At 38.8% G+C, this 13,514-nt stretch overlaps 1 protein-coding gene across 1 annotated transcript; it reads right to left on the minus strand.

The window, feature by feature from the left end:
* Positions 1–3,835: 3,835 nt before the first annotated feature.
* LOC139709697 (riboflavin transporter 2-like) lies at positions 3,836–6,092 on the minus strand. The gene is made up of 2 exons (XM_071621653.1): positions 4,641–6,092; positions 3,836–4,087 (listed from the first exon to the last, which is right to left on the minus strand). The coding sequence occupies exons 1-2, from the start codon at positions 6,090–6,092 to the stop codon at positions 3,836–3,838; spliced, it is 1,704 nt and encodes a 567-aa protein (XP_071477754.1).
* Between the last annotated feature and the right edge of the window lie 7,422 nt (positions 6,093–13,514).

The raw sequence follows: 13,514 nt of genomic DNA on the forward strand, positions 1-13,514 counted from the left end.
GTTCATGGTGTATATATATATTTTCTATTATATGAAGTTCAAATGATTTCTCCCATATTTACAAGAAAATCGATATGATGTCAGTTAAAATTCATTTTATTATGCTCGACTTTCTTGTCTACTAGACCGCAATTAAAACCCCATATGGACAATGAAATTAGCGTTTGACAATTTACTAATTTCAAGCATGATCAAATTCACAGCGGAATATAAATCTCCTTGTCATAGTTAATACAACTGAAAAGAAAAAGAACAAAAACGCAGTGTGAAAACTAAAGGTGATTCATAGTTCATTTGTTTTACTGTCTTTCCATCTGCTAAAACATCCTGTGAATGTCGATTTTTATTTTCTGAATATACATTTTCTTGCACCTTCACCCAATTTACAAAATGTCATCGTTGAAGAACTCATGCAAACGATCATGCTTTGTCGCAGTGGAGTCAAGAAATGTAGGATTATGTAACCACGTGGATTCCAAGGCGGGAGTAATCGTATTACGTTAACCAATGTACGCAGACATCCCTATTACTAAACAATGCTTCAATTTCATAGATATGATATATCATGAACAACGGCAAGGGTTGCAGCAAAATTCATTAATAAAATTCAAACTGACAACAAGGCAGTATCCTGTTTCGTGCATTATGCTTTTACAGTCGTGAAATAGGGGCCTACAATAGTTCTCATATCTATCAATGAATTTTGTGCTTTGGCAGTGTCGTGAAGGAGGAGTTGACTATACGAACAGCGAAGATTAGTTAGAAGAAAGAGTAAAGTTAATGTAATTGATCAGTGAAAAAACACACACACATAAGCACATACACACATATTGAAAACTCGCAAATCGCTAATATTACTTGAATCGTGTAGAGGAAATAAAAGAAGCCGTTTCATTGTCTACAAAATGTGATTTTGGTGGTATATCTTTGCCCAGAACGATGTTGTTACATGACTATAACTATAGCCATTTAAGTTTTTAACGGACTAGACATTTTTCACTCAAATTACATTTCCCCACACCTTTGTAGTCAATGTTGACAGTGGTATTTCCAAACTTGTTTTTGAAAATCTTGACTAACCTGATACTTTTAAGTTCGTTTTATCAAACCATTCTCTCAATGAGTAGCTACCTCTTCGTAACTTTACTGAACACCGTCACAATTATCTTTCCTTTAACCTGATGACACAGTGTTTTAATGCTGGATAAAAGTTAACATACCAGAGGTAAATATGCTAATGGTATACATGTAATGTCAATGATATTAAGGCATAAACAATCTATCTCTGATCTATCATCATTATGGACCCATGATACTCCACAACGTGAACATTATTAAGGGCAACGCGTTTGAGAATTTATTGGCGATTGGTATAAGGAATATACCAGTTTTGGATTTAATCATGTTGAATATCATGACATACTTTATCAAAGGCGACATGTTTACTTTTAGAATATTCCCCCTTGGTAGTTTCAACTGGTCTAGGAAAATCAGCGGAAAATCGCTGCAAATTGCATAATCACCTTTTTTTTCCCTTTCCTTTGTGCTCTGACGTTGATAAAATGTGCGTACATAATGTTTAGAATGAATTGAAAAAAGCATCCCCTACGCACTACAACTTCATACCTATGATAATATTTCACGATCACACCTCAAGACTTACACCATATGGCAGTGGAAATGATGGTTTCATGCAAATGAAATGAACATTAGGAAAAAAAAAAGAAAATCAAAGACTAAAATAGTATTCTGTCCGACTGGCAAGTAATAAGCAGCTTGAGAAAAATAAATATTTGATAATGTAATACAATGTGATAATGTAAATATGAAATTCAGTGGAACACGTGAATTCGGTAGCCATTTTGTATACTCGTTGCTCAGACCCATGGGCAAAGCCCACCCTTTATAATCTTTTATTCCAATTGTCATTCCGGCTTAACTGCAGCGTAACATCCCGCTTCTCATACAGGAGAACAGCAAATCAGTGTTCCATCTTCAGGTAAACTGTATACTTATGTAGATATCAAAACATTTCTTAAATCAATAACAATCATTCACCAATAAGTTATTAGAGTACTATCAGATTAAGTTAATAGGGACTCATACTAATGATGAAACACTAGATGGATCACGGCATTGACTTTGCACTTATAAACTGGCACTTTGAAATAATCGTGCTTTCTGATGCGTCGACTTCACGCCTTGTAAAGGATTGCGTACAATACGTTTTTTTTTTTTTTGATAATAGACATGAGGGTGTTTGTTTTCTTACATATCAAAAACTTAATTCAAATTTGATCGGTTTTGACATGGATGAGTTATCCAAATTTTAAGTAAAACAAAGTGGTCCTCATAATACATAAGTTCGGACCCCTCTGTAATTAGGACCACTTTATTTTACTTTGTTTTTGGATATCTCATCCATTTCAAAACCGATTTTTCAACAAATAAACTTTTAATTCTTCTTAGAATTGTATGATCTTTGATATTTCATATAAGTGATTTCTGATTATATCTCGCAAAAAGTTAAAACATGAATCCCCATCTCAACCAAAACTATACCATCCCTTTAACACCCTCCGTGATTTTAACAAGTAAATGCTGGCAGTTCTCTATTGGTTGCTATTTGAAATAATACTACGTTGTTACACTCCTCAATAAATTACACTTGTTGTGATAGACATTCCTAATTTTCTATCTGCCTGTAGATGTTAAATGGGCCCAAGATAGGTTATTAAACTGCTCGGTCTGTTTTTTTTTTTTTATTAAGAGTAAATGCTCATAGTGTATTTGCAATCCCGTCATATAAATCGTCATAATGGTATCGTTGTAAACATTGGCATTTCACATTATATTCATATCTAGAACCGTTTTTATCTTATACACCGTTTAAATGAAATAAGGCGAACCTGATAACCGAGACAGCACGCGCGAACAATGAAAATATCCCTATATATTACATCAATATTCCCCAAATAATTGTACACCAAGGAATGTCAAGGGAGAGGAACTTCAAAGCACTGTTGTCACATTTTGATGCAGAAAAATAACCCCTAAATAAACCCTTGGGAAATAAAATGTTCCACACCGCCGAGGCACTGGCTATGCCCAATCTAAAGCTCCGTTAAGTTATACATGTATTAAGATTGTGATTAGAGAAGAATCCGTTTATATTTCGCCAAACCTTTGATCCAGTAGAGACGAGAATGCGATGTAAACTGCCATGGTATACAACATTACGTAATATTCGCGCGAACAATGAAAATATCCCACTATATTACATCAATATTCCCCAAATAATTGTACACCAAGGAATGTCAAGGGAGAGGAACTTCAAAGCACTGTTGTCACATTTTGATGCAGAAAAATAACCCCTAAATAAACCCTTGGGAAATAAAATGTTCCACACCGCCGAGGCACTGGCTATGCCCAATCTAAAGCTCCGTTAAGTTATACATGTATTAAGATTGTGATTAGAGAAGAATCCGTTTATATTTCGCCAAACCTTTGATCCAGTAGTAGAGACGAGAATGCGATGTAAACTGCCATGGTATACAACATTACGTAATATTCTCTAGTCATCGTATTTTGCCACTGATTTTTCACACATGTAAGATGAATCTGATTTATCTATGTATCTGGTAATTGCTCTTGGTAACAGCGTTAGACAAAGTTTAAACCTAACTGAAACACCTACTTGATCAACGATCTAATCCCTCGTAGCTTCTACAAAAGGAATCCAGTTGCTTCTTGTGAATCTAGAATACACCACCAGGACAACCCCCATTCCCGCCCCTCTCCCTCATTTCCGCGGGGTTAAACACGATGTAGGTTACTACGTCATCAAGTCGGGATCGACCACTAGGCAAGCAGGGAAGCCAGCGCACGGATCTCGGACGTACTCCGTGAAGACACCCAGAATGCTCACGAGCGGGAACATGATGAAAGCTCCGAGCATAGTCCCGAGCGTGGTGAACCCGCCAAACCACAATAGCAGCTTGCGGCTCTCCTCTTCAGCTCGGAGTATGCCGGCGATCGTGGCCCGGCAATAAGAGAAGCACAGACCCTGAAGAATCCACGCTAAAAGCTGATTGAAGAAAACGAGCGAACGACAGCAGACGAACTATTATTATTTTCCATTATTATTTTGATCAGTAATCTCTGAAATATAATTACTAATACAGGATAAAATGTATCTGCTAATAAAAGTGCACCGATGTGGTGTTACAGGCTGTTTTTGCACACACACACACACACACACACACAAACAATATCAAACAAAGTCGGCTAGTAATTTTACTGAACTCTTTTATAAATGATTTAGTACTGCAGAAGGGTTTTACCCTCGATACTCAATACAAGTTCATTATGATATTATTGATTAAAAATACACCTTTATTTTTGATCACGGAAGAGTAAGCATTCTAGCGGCAACTATTCTTAAATGTCACCAGACCCGAGGAGTTCATGGAGATGGATCATACAACAAGGGCTAGTAATCGAAGGTGAGATATGTTTCAAACGCAACAATGACCCAAGGAGTCTCGCTTTAATATGGACAATCCTCTAATTAAACAACAAAAGAAAAAAAAACTAAACGACAGTCATCACAATACTTCATAGAGTTCATGTCAACTTACGATAAATACTTTTCCGAAAGATTGGTCGTGGAATGGTGGCGTAGGACTAAGCAAGGCGGCCACCATACAATACGAGCCCGCCATCATGCCACCGGCGGAAGTCAGGGCAACAACCACATAGCTGTTCGTGGGATAGATCGTCACCAACAGGAACCCTACTGGTGCGCTCATCTCAGCGAAGGTGGCGACCAGGAGGTATATGTCCGCACCGTATGCACCTGCCGAGTAACTCTCGATGGACGGGAGAAATCCGTAAGTGGCCCCACTTATAATTGTCAGGGTGACGAAAAGAAAAGCGTATCTTCCCGAACAGGAACGAGTCTTGCTCACCGAATCAGTAAGGTGTTGTCTATCATCATCAGCATCTGACGAACACTGCTGCGAGCTGTCTTCCATGCTGTCACTGGCGTTGTCTTCTCCCGCATCGTCTAAGCTGGAAGTTCTTGAGGCCTTCCGTGGAAAATGCCCGGTAGGATCCAGGGAGTTATAACCGCTATTTCCATTGTGGGGAGTCTTTGCTGCTCCTTCTTTGTCGCGTCCTTTCAGTATACTTTCACCCTCCAGTTTACGTTGTTCCCTGTGTCGGAGGCTAACCATCGGAAATTCCTCATCTTTCGTATGGCAGCCCTTATTGCACGGATTGCACGTGAGACAGCAACACCAGCATTTTCGCGGGTTCTCATCTGCCGTATCATTGTGTTTGATGATTTCGTACTCTCCTTGGAGGATTGGCATCCATCGAAGGAGACAAAATGACGCCGCACTGATAGCTGTAAGAGAGAATATGAAACTAAAGTACATCTGGGGAGAAAAGCGTTCGCCATGATCCATGCCCACAACCCATTCTGTGCAGTTGTGGATCACAGTGATGTTGGTTTCAGGGTCAACTGTTACATTCAGGTAGGTGGAATTTGCTAGGCACTCTTCGTCGGCTCCAGAGCCCTGTATCAACACCATCAAACTTGGGAGAATGGCGCTTAGTCCCTCGCCTATAAAGTATAGATTTAAGTAGCTCTGCTTCAGGCCCTCAACGAAGGCAATGAATGTAAGATTTGATGTGCTGTCAACGAAAGATATGAAAAACGTCAGCACCAAGAAAGCAGTACTGTGGTCAGAGCCATCCAGGGGCCAGAAGGTATCGTCGTCCCATAAGAAGATCAGGAGGAAACTTCCGACCGCCCCAAGAGCGAGTACGATATATATCACTGGGACCTCCAAGCGATAATCTTTCGGGACCACTCTCTGGACGACTACAAATATCAGCGGACCAATAACAGCCCCTTGGGTAACGACGATGACATATGACCCTATCTTGTATCCTTCATCTATACCGAAATTAGTCAGGAGTGGCAGTTCCACCCATATGCCACTTAAGGTCACCCATGTGCTCATACCAAAGGTCATGAGCAGCACCGACGTTAAGATTTGTGGAAGCGACACTTTGCAATACATGGTGTGAGTCCTCTGAACCATGTATAAAGTAGTAAACGATTTCACAGCAGGGAGTTTATGTTATTTTCTTATCGACGTCTCACAGAAGAGAGCAGGCAGAGGCATTGCTTTTCGTCAACAGCGATGCAGATTCGGACACCTTGCGTTGAGTCGTGAAGAAAGCCAATGCAAACACAGGCTGTGGTTATGTGATCAGCGTCAATAGGATGCAAACTGTCGACTGCTTTCCGTATCAAATGCTAGTGCCATCATCAGATTTAGTTTTATGGCATTCTGTTATAAGGAGGAACAGGAGAGAGAGAGAGAGAATAAAAAAAAAAACAAGCCTAGCTTTGATATTGAGAATAATGGTGACAATAGACTACAGCATCATATTGATTTTGACAACAGGACAATAATCATGACGAGCATCATATGATTTCACATGTACTTTTGGTAACAATTTACGGAAATTTGAAAAATCATTCAAACCCAATTTTTCTCTTCAGAGCGATATGAATCGCATTGCTATTCTGCCCCAGTTATTTATAGAATGAACTCTTAGATTTGCTTTTGTAAAGCTTGCGAGGACTTATAAATGTAAACAACAAATATCAAGAAGAGTTCAACCAGTTGATGGAAATTAATCTGTACAGCAAAATGCAAAACTTGGAAAACGGGAGAAAGGAAAAGTCTTTTAAAAACTTTTTTTTTAATGTTATAATGATTTTTCTCTACAATAATTTATATTCACTCTAAAAAAGTAAGCCATTAATAACGACCAGTATACAGTCCTACAAACGAGTACAAAAGTTGACATCGTCCATATCGTAATGAATACAATGTATAAATGCAGTAGGGCCTACCTCATGGGGAGCAAAAATGGTCCGAATCTGTATCACTGAAGTTTCCAGCCTATGTCCTCAGTTACGGGGCATGCGAAGCATCTCCAGAGCTGGTCCGCTGTTTTGTCACGGTCTCGGAGCAGTCGGTCATAGCAAGAGGTCGTGGACTGTTGTATACGCCATCATCACGTGAATTGCGATGGATTTTACGCACGAAAGGACGGAGTGAGTGCTCTCTGATTATATCCTCGAGTAGCCTGTGATAAAAAAGGGAAACTACTATTTTTAAAAAAACACGAAAAAGTTGGCCTCGAACAAAATTGTCGAAGAAATGAGCAAAATTGGAGACGGATTTGATGCACCATCATGTGTATACGACTACATATATTATATTAGCATTAACTGCGAGTGAGTGAGCGAGGGCGTCGACTGTCGTAGTCCTGAATTCTGCCGGTGCTTACGTCTCTAGAGAAGTTGTTCTGCCGAATCTAAATTTTTGAGGAGAGTGACGAGTGATAGAAATTTTGTCGGACGTCGGAAATTTGCCAACGATTGACAAAGTTATGATCGTTTCACATGTTTGAACGGAACAAAGGCACTAAACGCAACCACTCATGATAAATAAGAATATCATTTTTAGGTGAATTCAAAAACAAAGATTAATCCCGTCTGTTAAGTGTTTTGAAAAATTTCTTATGATAACCTAGCAATGATATCTTGTTAACAGGAGAGTGATTATTTGAGTTGTTAAATCATCTCTCAAAACGTGACTAAGGGATGAATTTTAATCTTTTTCCCTTATCTTTTCAAAATTAGGGAAAGGTCTGTAAGATTTACATAGATTGGAAGTCTGAGTTTGTCCCAGGGTGGGGGAATGAATGGTTTGCTCTTTTTTCACACGCCTTTAAAGAGTTGTACTCGCACACAATTCATGGCACTTGGTGCTTGAAGCTGTTTCAACGTTGTGAAATGATACGTGTGATAGCTTAGATACGGTCATAACCAAGTGGATGGTCACGCAACTCACAATGTTCGTTTTACACCTCTGTGCAACTCTATTATGCACTGTTTGGTCTGGCGGACAACCATAAAGGATGCCATATTCGCGCATCAGAGGTAACTGAGCTCAAAGGTTAGTACAGCATTACATGGCTGGGAACGATCCCGGGCTTCTCATAGATTGTAGATAAAAAGAAAGATGGATTTCTACCGGCATTATACAAAGGTCTTTCATCAAAATTAAAGGGATGGTATAGGTGAGGATTCTGCAGCTTTTAACTTTTTGCGAGATACCTAGAAATGTAAAATGTTAAAAAGCATGCAATTGTAAGAGGAATTCAAACTTTACTTGATGAAAATTGGTTTTGAAATGGCAGAGACATCCACAAACAAAGTGAAACAAAGCGATCCTAATAAATGGTGGGTCCCATCTTTTATTAGAATCGATTTGTTTTGGATATCCCAGCCGTTTTTGAACCAACAAAAAAACTTAGAATTATATGCTCTTTCGTATTTCACAAGAGGTTTCGCAATTATCTTTAAAAAATCTCCATCATAAACGGTGGAAACCTGAGGAGCCATCTCAACCGAACCTTACATTCCTTTAAATTCTACCGTGCTTTCTCTGTGAGAAATAATGCTTGCTTTTGTAGCTCCATGCTTTGATAGATCCCCTAAAACAATATCAAAGAGAATTCAACCCCATCTTCAAGCGAAATCTATATACTGGGTACATTCAATAGAATGAAAGTAACCTCTTCGACATCGGGCACAGAATAAGAAAGTTAAAGAAATCTAAAATGTTACATTTATTCCCAGTGAAATCGACCATGGTCATACGTGCAAATAGGTGAGGACTGTACATGCCTGAATACAGGCCTCTTATTTTCTTGCGTTGTATGTATCAATATGCGTGCATTATACTATATTCGTTGATACATTATAAGAAATCAATGAATGTTGGTAAGCATGCATAAACATCCGTTGTTTAAAATCAGTTTAATGAAACGCTGCCTTGAATGACTAAACAACGAGGGAAAAGCACCTTAAGATTGTCTAGGGGCACAATACTGGCGGGGGCCGTGGAACAAGGGGACTGCACTCCTTCTCTCCCCCCCCCCCCCCCCTTCCACACACACACACGCACAAACATATTAGACTGTGGAAAAAAATTACCAAAAAAATAATTTGAAAAAATCTGAAAGAATTCCACCCCAAAATTCTTCAAGTTTGACAATTATCACCCAAGCGTGAGTGAATAAACTTATTCTGCCGGTCAGCGATTCTGAGCTGGACACTAAACAGAACTTGTGAAACGCAAGGGTGAGTGAGAAACATGCACAAAAAACGGAGGACTATACACTTTCAAGTATCATTGAGCCAACACGGTCAACCGAGAATGAGAGAATTAACTCAGCTGCAGGGGAGCAAATTTTGTATAACGATTTGTATCTTTCGAACTTCTCCTGTTTTTTGAAGCACGGTTATCATGATGACAGCCGGTAAATAGTAATAGTTATGCGACGGAATTCCGAGTGCTATGAGACTCGCCTTTTCCTCAGCTAAAGCTAGAATGTAAATTTGCTAGATTTAAAACGAGACATATATATATATATATATATATATATATATATACATGATGATGATGATGAAGTCTTGTATAGCGCCGGTATCCGCCAAGTCAGGCGCTCATGGCACATATACATATTTATGTATATATACCCGATTGATTTTCACAACTGATATCATAGAGCTCTTTTGAAATACTGAGGAAGTACTATTGACGCATGACCGATGGACCTGCCCTTGACTCGCTGGATCACAGGACCTACGATCATAGCAATACTGTTCATAATAGGTCGGATAGGACTTTGCCATTTCACGCTTCGCAGCAGTATGCGCCTTTTATTCGGAGACGGGGCAGAGGGGTGGAACTGTTTGGTTAGTAATAATGGTATGCATCGTCAAAGACAAATTATCAATAGAAAGTAAGAAATAACATTGGGCAATTCCGGGGTTCCCAGCTACCGGGCCGTCTCAGGTTATTGCAGCGCAGTAGAGTTCTATATAGATTGATTTGTAGAGTTATATAGCAGCTAAGCTATACATAATGATGTGGTGTGATGTAAAGGGATGTGAAACAAATGATTGTTGGTAAGAGCGTTATACAAAATGCATATATTATATTGAGTCATTGAGGTAAACAATGCATTATTATAGAAGTAATTTAGTCAAAGGCCCACTTACTTTCAAAAAACACCCCATATTATTCATTTAACAATCCCAGCAGACAGGGTAACCTTTGAGAACAAATCAAAGTCTGGCAAAAGTCCTGACGACGCCAATATTAATTTTCGCGGCACAATTATCATCACAAGTGAGTAATAAAATTACTTAGAGGGGCATTCCGGACGATTTATACCATTTCACATCTTGTAGTCCATAAATTGATAGTGGCATGTATAGATTTGTTGAATTTATAGTAGTCCTTGAGCAAATAAACCAATACTCTCACGGAAAAAAAAACATTTGTATTACACTGAACAAGAGTAATGACATCAGGGGGTTCACATGTTCCAGTAATGTAGCAATATCACTTTGATTTACAAGTTCTCCTGTGTAGAATTTGTGCATGCTTTCTTCTTTTGCTCTGTTTCCTTGAGCACTCGATCACGCATTTTTATGTGAAGCTGCGATGTCATTATCATCCTTGTTCATTGTAAGTTTTCATCAATTTTTGACGATAATCTTTCAATTTCAACAATTATTCTTCATCCCAAACACTATGAATTATGAAACTCTGTACCCAGTATATAGTAAATTTATGGATGTTCAGATGCAAAAGTCTAAAACTTATCTGGAGGTCTCCTTTAATTATAGCTTGAACGAGTCAAGACATTTAGAAGATAATAAGGAACATAAAATCAAGAGATGTTTGCAGTAACATCTATCATGCAAGACAGTTCATTAGGCATGACAAACATGAAGGATTGGAGAAAGAGGTGACAAGCAAAGAAGAGACCTTCCATTCACATGCATTATTGTCAGCATAAAACACTCGAGAAGTGATAGAGATCTGCATTCTGCGGTGGAAGAACATCCAGAAGACAAAGATGTCAAAGGACTAACAGGTATAGACAGGTTAAAGGAGGAGCGAGCGAAAGAGAGAGATAGATAGAAAGAGAGAGAATAGTTGGGACTAACAATAATGTTTTTGAAGACATTTACACACCCTTCCACGTCTAAAATCATATGTATTTCGTATTGCCCTAAATTTCAATGCCGAAAAAAAAATACATCCCTGTTTGGATACACGGATGACGAATGTCAATGATCAATGACGAATGCTACGGGCCTGATAGGGTAAAAACGACGAAGATTTGCCTGGTACAGCTGCGGTGACGCAAACATTGAGAAACCCTTGAAATCACCATTTCTACAAGAAGAGGAGATAATACATAGCCTACTCCAAAGTTACTGTATACAAATTAAGTGGAGTACTACAGGAAATCAAGCTGAGAAAACGTAGCTCAAAATTACAGAACAATTATAATAGCGTGTATTGTACATACCACACACACGATGAGTTGGTATACATTAAGAGCATATCATAAAAGCCGAGATGATGGATATGTTTCTCATGGTCGAAATTGTAGAGAAAGAACATGGAACTGCAAAGATGTACACTTCAGGTTGCCTTGATACGCAGTGCATGGCATCATAAATGCCTTCATGCAGAAAAGCTGATGTGATGTGATGCCGAACAAACTTTGACGAAACCTCAGACCACACCCCCAACTGTCACCGAAGTCCTTAAAGGACAGAAAGATGAATCATGCACATTAATACAACTGTGAAAGAAAACTTCTAAGAGCTAATCCGGAGGAACAGCATAGTATTTTTCGTCGTTAACAACCACAAAGTGATAATATCGCTTTAGAAGTGGAACCTCATGCAAGACAACCTTTGATTTTCTGGACGAGGAGTTCAAACAGCTGCGATGATTATTTGAATTGAGCACCGAACGAACAGGTATATCCCTAATCCCAAACACGTCACCTGTTCCAATATGAGGGTTGAAAACAAAGCGTCGTGTCGTGGATGATATCATCGGATCAGATCTTACTGGGATGGCTTCAGGGAGTTTGGGGCTTTCTATAAACATACATAACTCTGTGTGACTGTACAGTACTTACTTCCCCAAAGAGAATCATCTTTACATCAATCAATAATTGAACAGAACACGTGACAGACTTGATATGTTACATATTTCGTGAATAAGAACATGAGTAACATAATACCCTTAACTATTGTACTGGAACTATACAGTATGAATGAAACGTGGTTAACCGTAACACCTGGAAAAATCCGCCGAACATTGCCAAAATCCATTTCAAATCTGCTTTGAAACAAAAGAAGAAAACGTTGAGCAAAATCGGCACAATCATGAACAATTTTATATATTCCACTTTTGTGAAAATATATGATTTCGACAATTGTGCATTATATTGAAATTGTATTTTTGTTTTGTTTGTGTTTGGGTCTTATGTTTGTGAGTCGTGACTGTCGTTACTGGGATTCCCTTACTTAAAAGACGCTGTTCTGCAGGTTTTATCTCTTGTAAATATTCTCCGATTGCATCTTTTTCCCCTAAGTATTATGGGTCAGAGTAAGGTGCCAGGATAAAAGGTGACAGTAGGATTCTGCACGTAGGTATGAGTCCTGAAATCATATTTAAAAGTTACGGCAAAATGTATTTGACTTTACTTTGTGTTACCTTTAAGGCTGTGGGTACGTGAACTTGCCCTGTACATTACAGAACCCCCCCCCCCCCTATGCTTAATGGTGACATTTTCGACTCTGACCGAAAAAAAATACCATTGTTACCTCTAGGGCCTACATTAACACGGCCTCTGATAATTTCTGCTCCTGACTAATTTTCATCAGTCATGGTTATTCCAGGCATTTTTACTTCTGGCATTTTAACATTTGGACTTTGATACATTGGGCTTTTCACATTCAGGCGGATTGTTGCGAGTTTCTTTTCAAGTCTTATATATCTGAGATATCCTTACAAAATATGCTGTCCTTTATGATGCATTGAGTATTTTTCAGAGAAGCTGAACGGCAGAATATTTACACTCTTCGGCAGACTGACAATGACTTTCAGTCCTTTTAAATCGACTGAGTATTCATTCCCTTGGGGGTTTTCTGTTTTTAACTTGGAAGAAGCAAAGTGCAGCACGCCATTTTGGGTTCTTTTTATCTGTCACCGCTAGTTTCTCATGGTGGCTTCCCTCAAGGAAAATTTCGTTCTCTGCTCAATAGATGGCTTCACAGTTATCACTTTAATGACAAAAGTTATAACCGAGAAAAAAAAAGGTGGAGTCGCTGTTTTGACATGCTTTTACAACCTGGTATAGAATTTGAATGGGAAAACGAGTTTTACACATCGTGCTACATACCGTTGTGTCGAAGCCATTGTCCACCCGGGAGTAACATCGATTAGAAAGAGTCGAGGCGTTGGTCTTTCTTGCATGCACAAGTGTCGTTTTTGCTATCACAAGTGTGTAGCTAGCTCGTAACAAGTATTACATAT

This window comes from Diadema antillarum, unplaced genomic scaffold (genome assembly GCF_040938485.1).
Source record: "Diadema antillarum isolate AM-2024a unplaced genomic scaffold, OU_Dant_1.0 seq00001459_RagTag, whole genome shotgun sequence".
Classification (NCBI taxonomy): Eukaryota; Metazoa; Echinodermata; class Echinoidea; order Diadematoida; family Diadematidae; genus Diadema; species Diadema antillarum.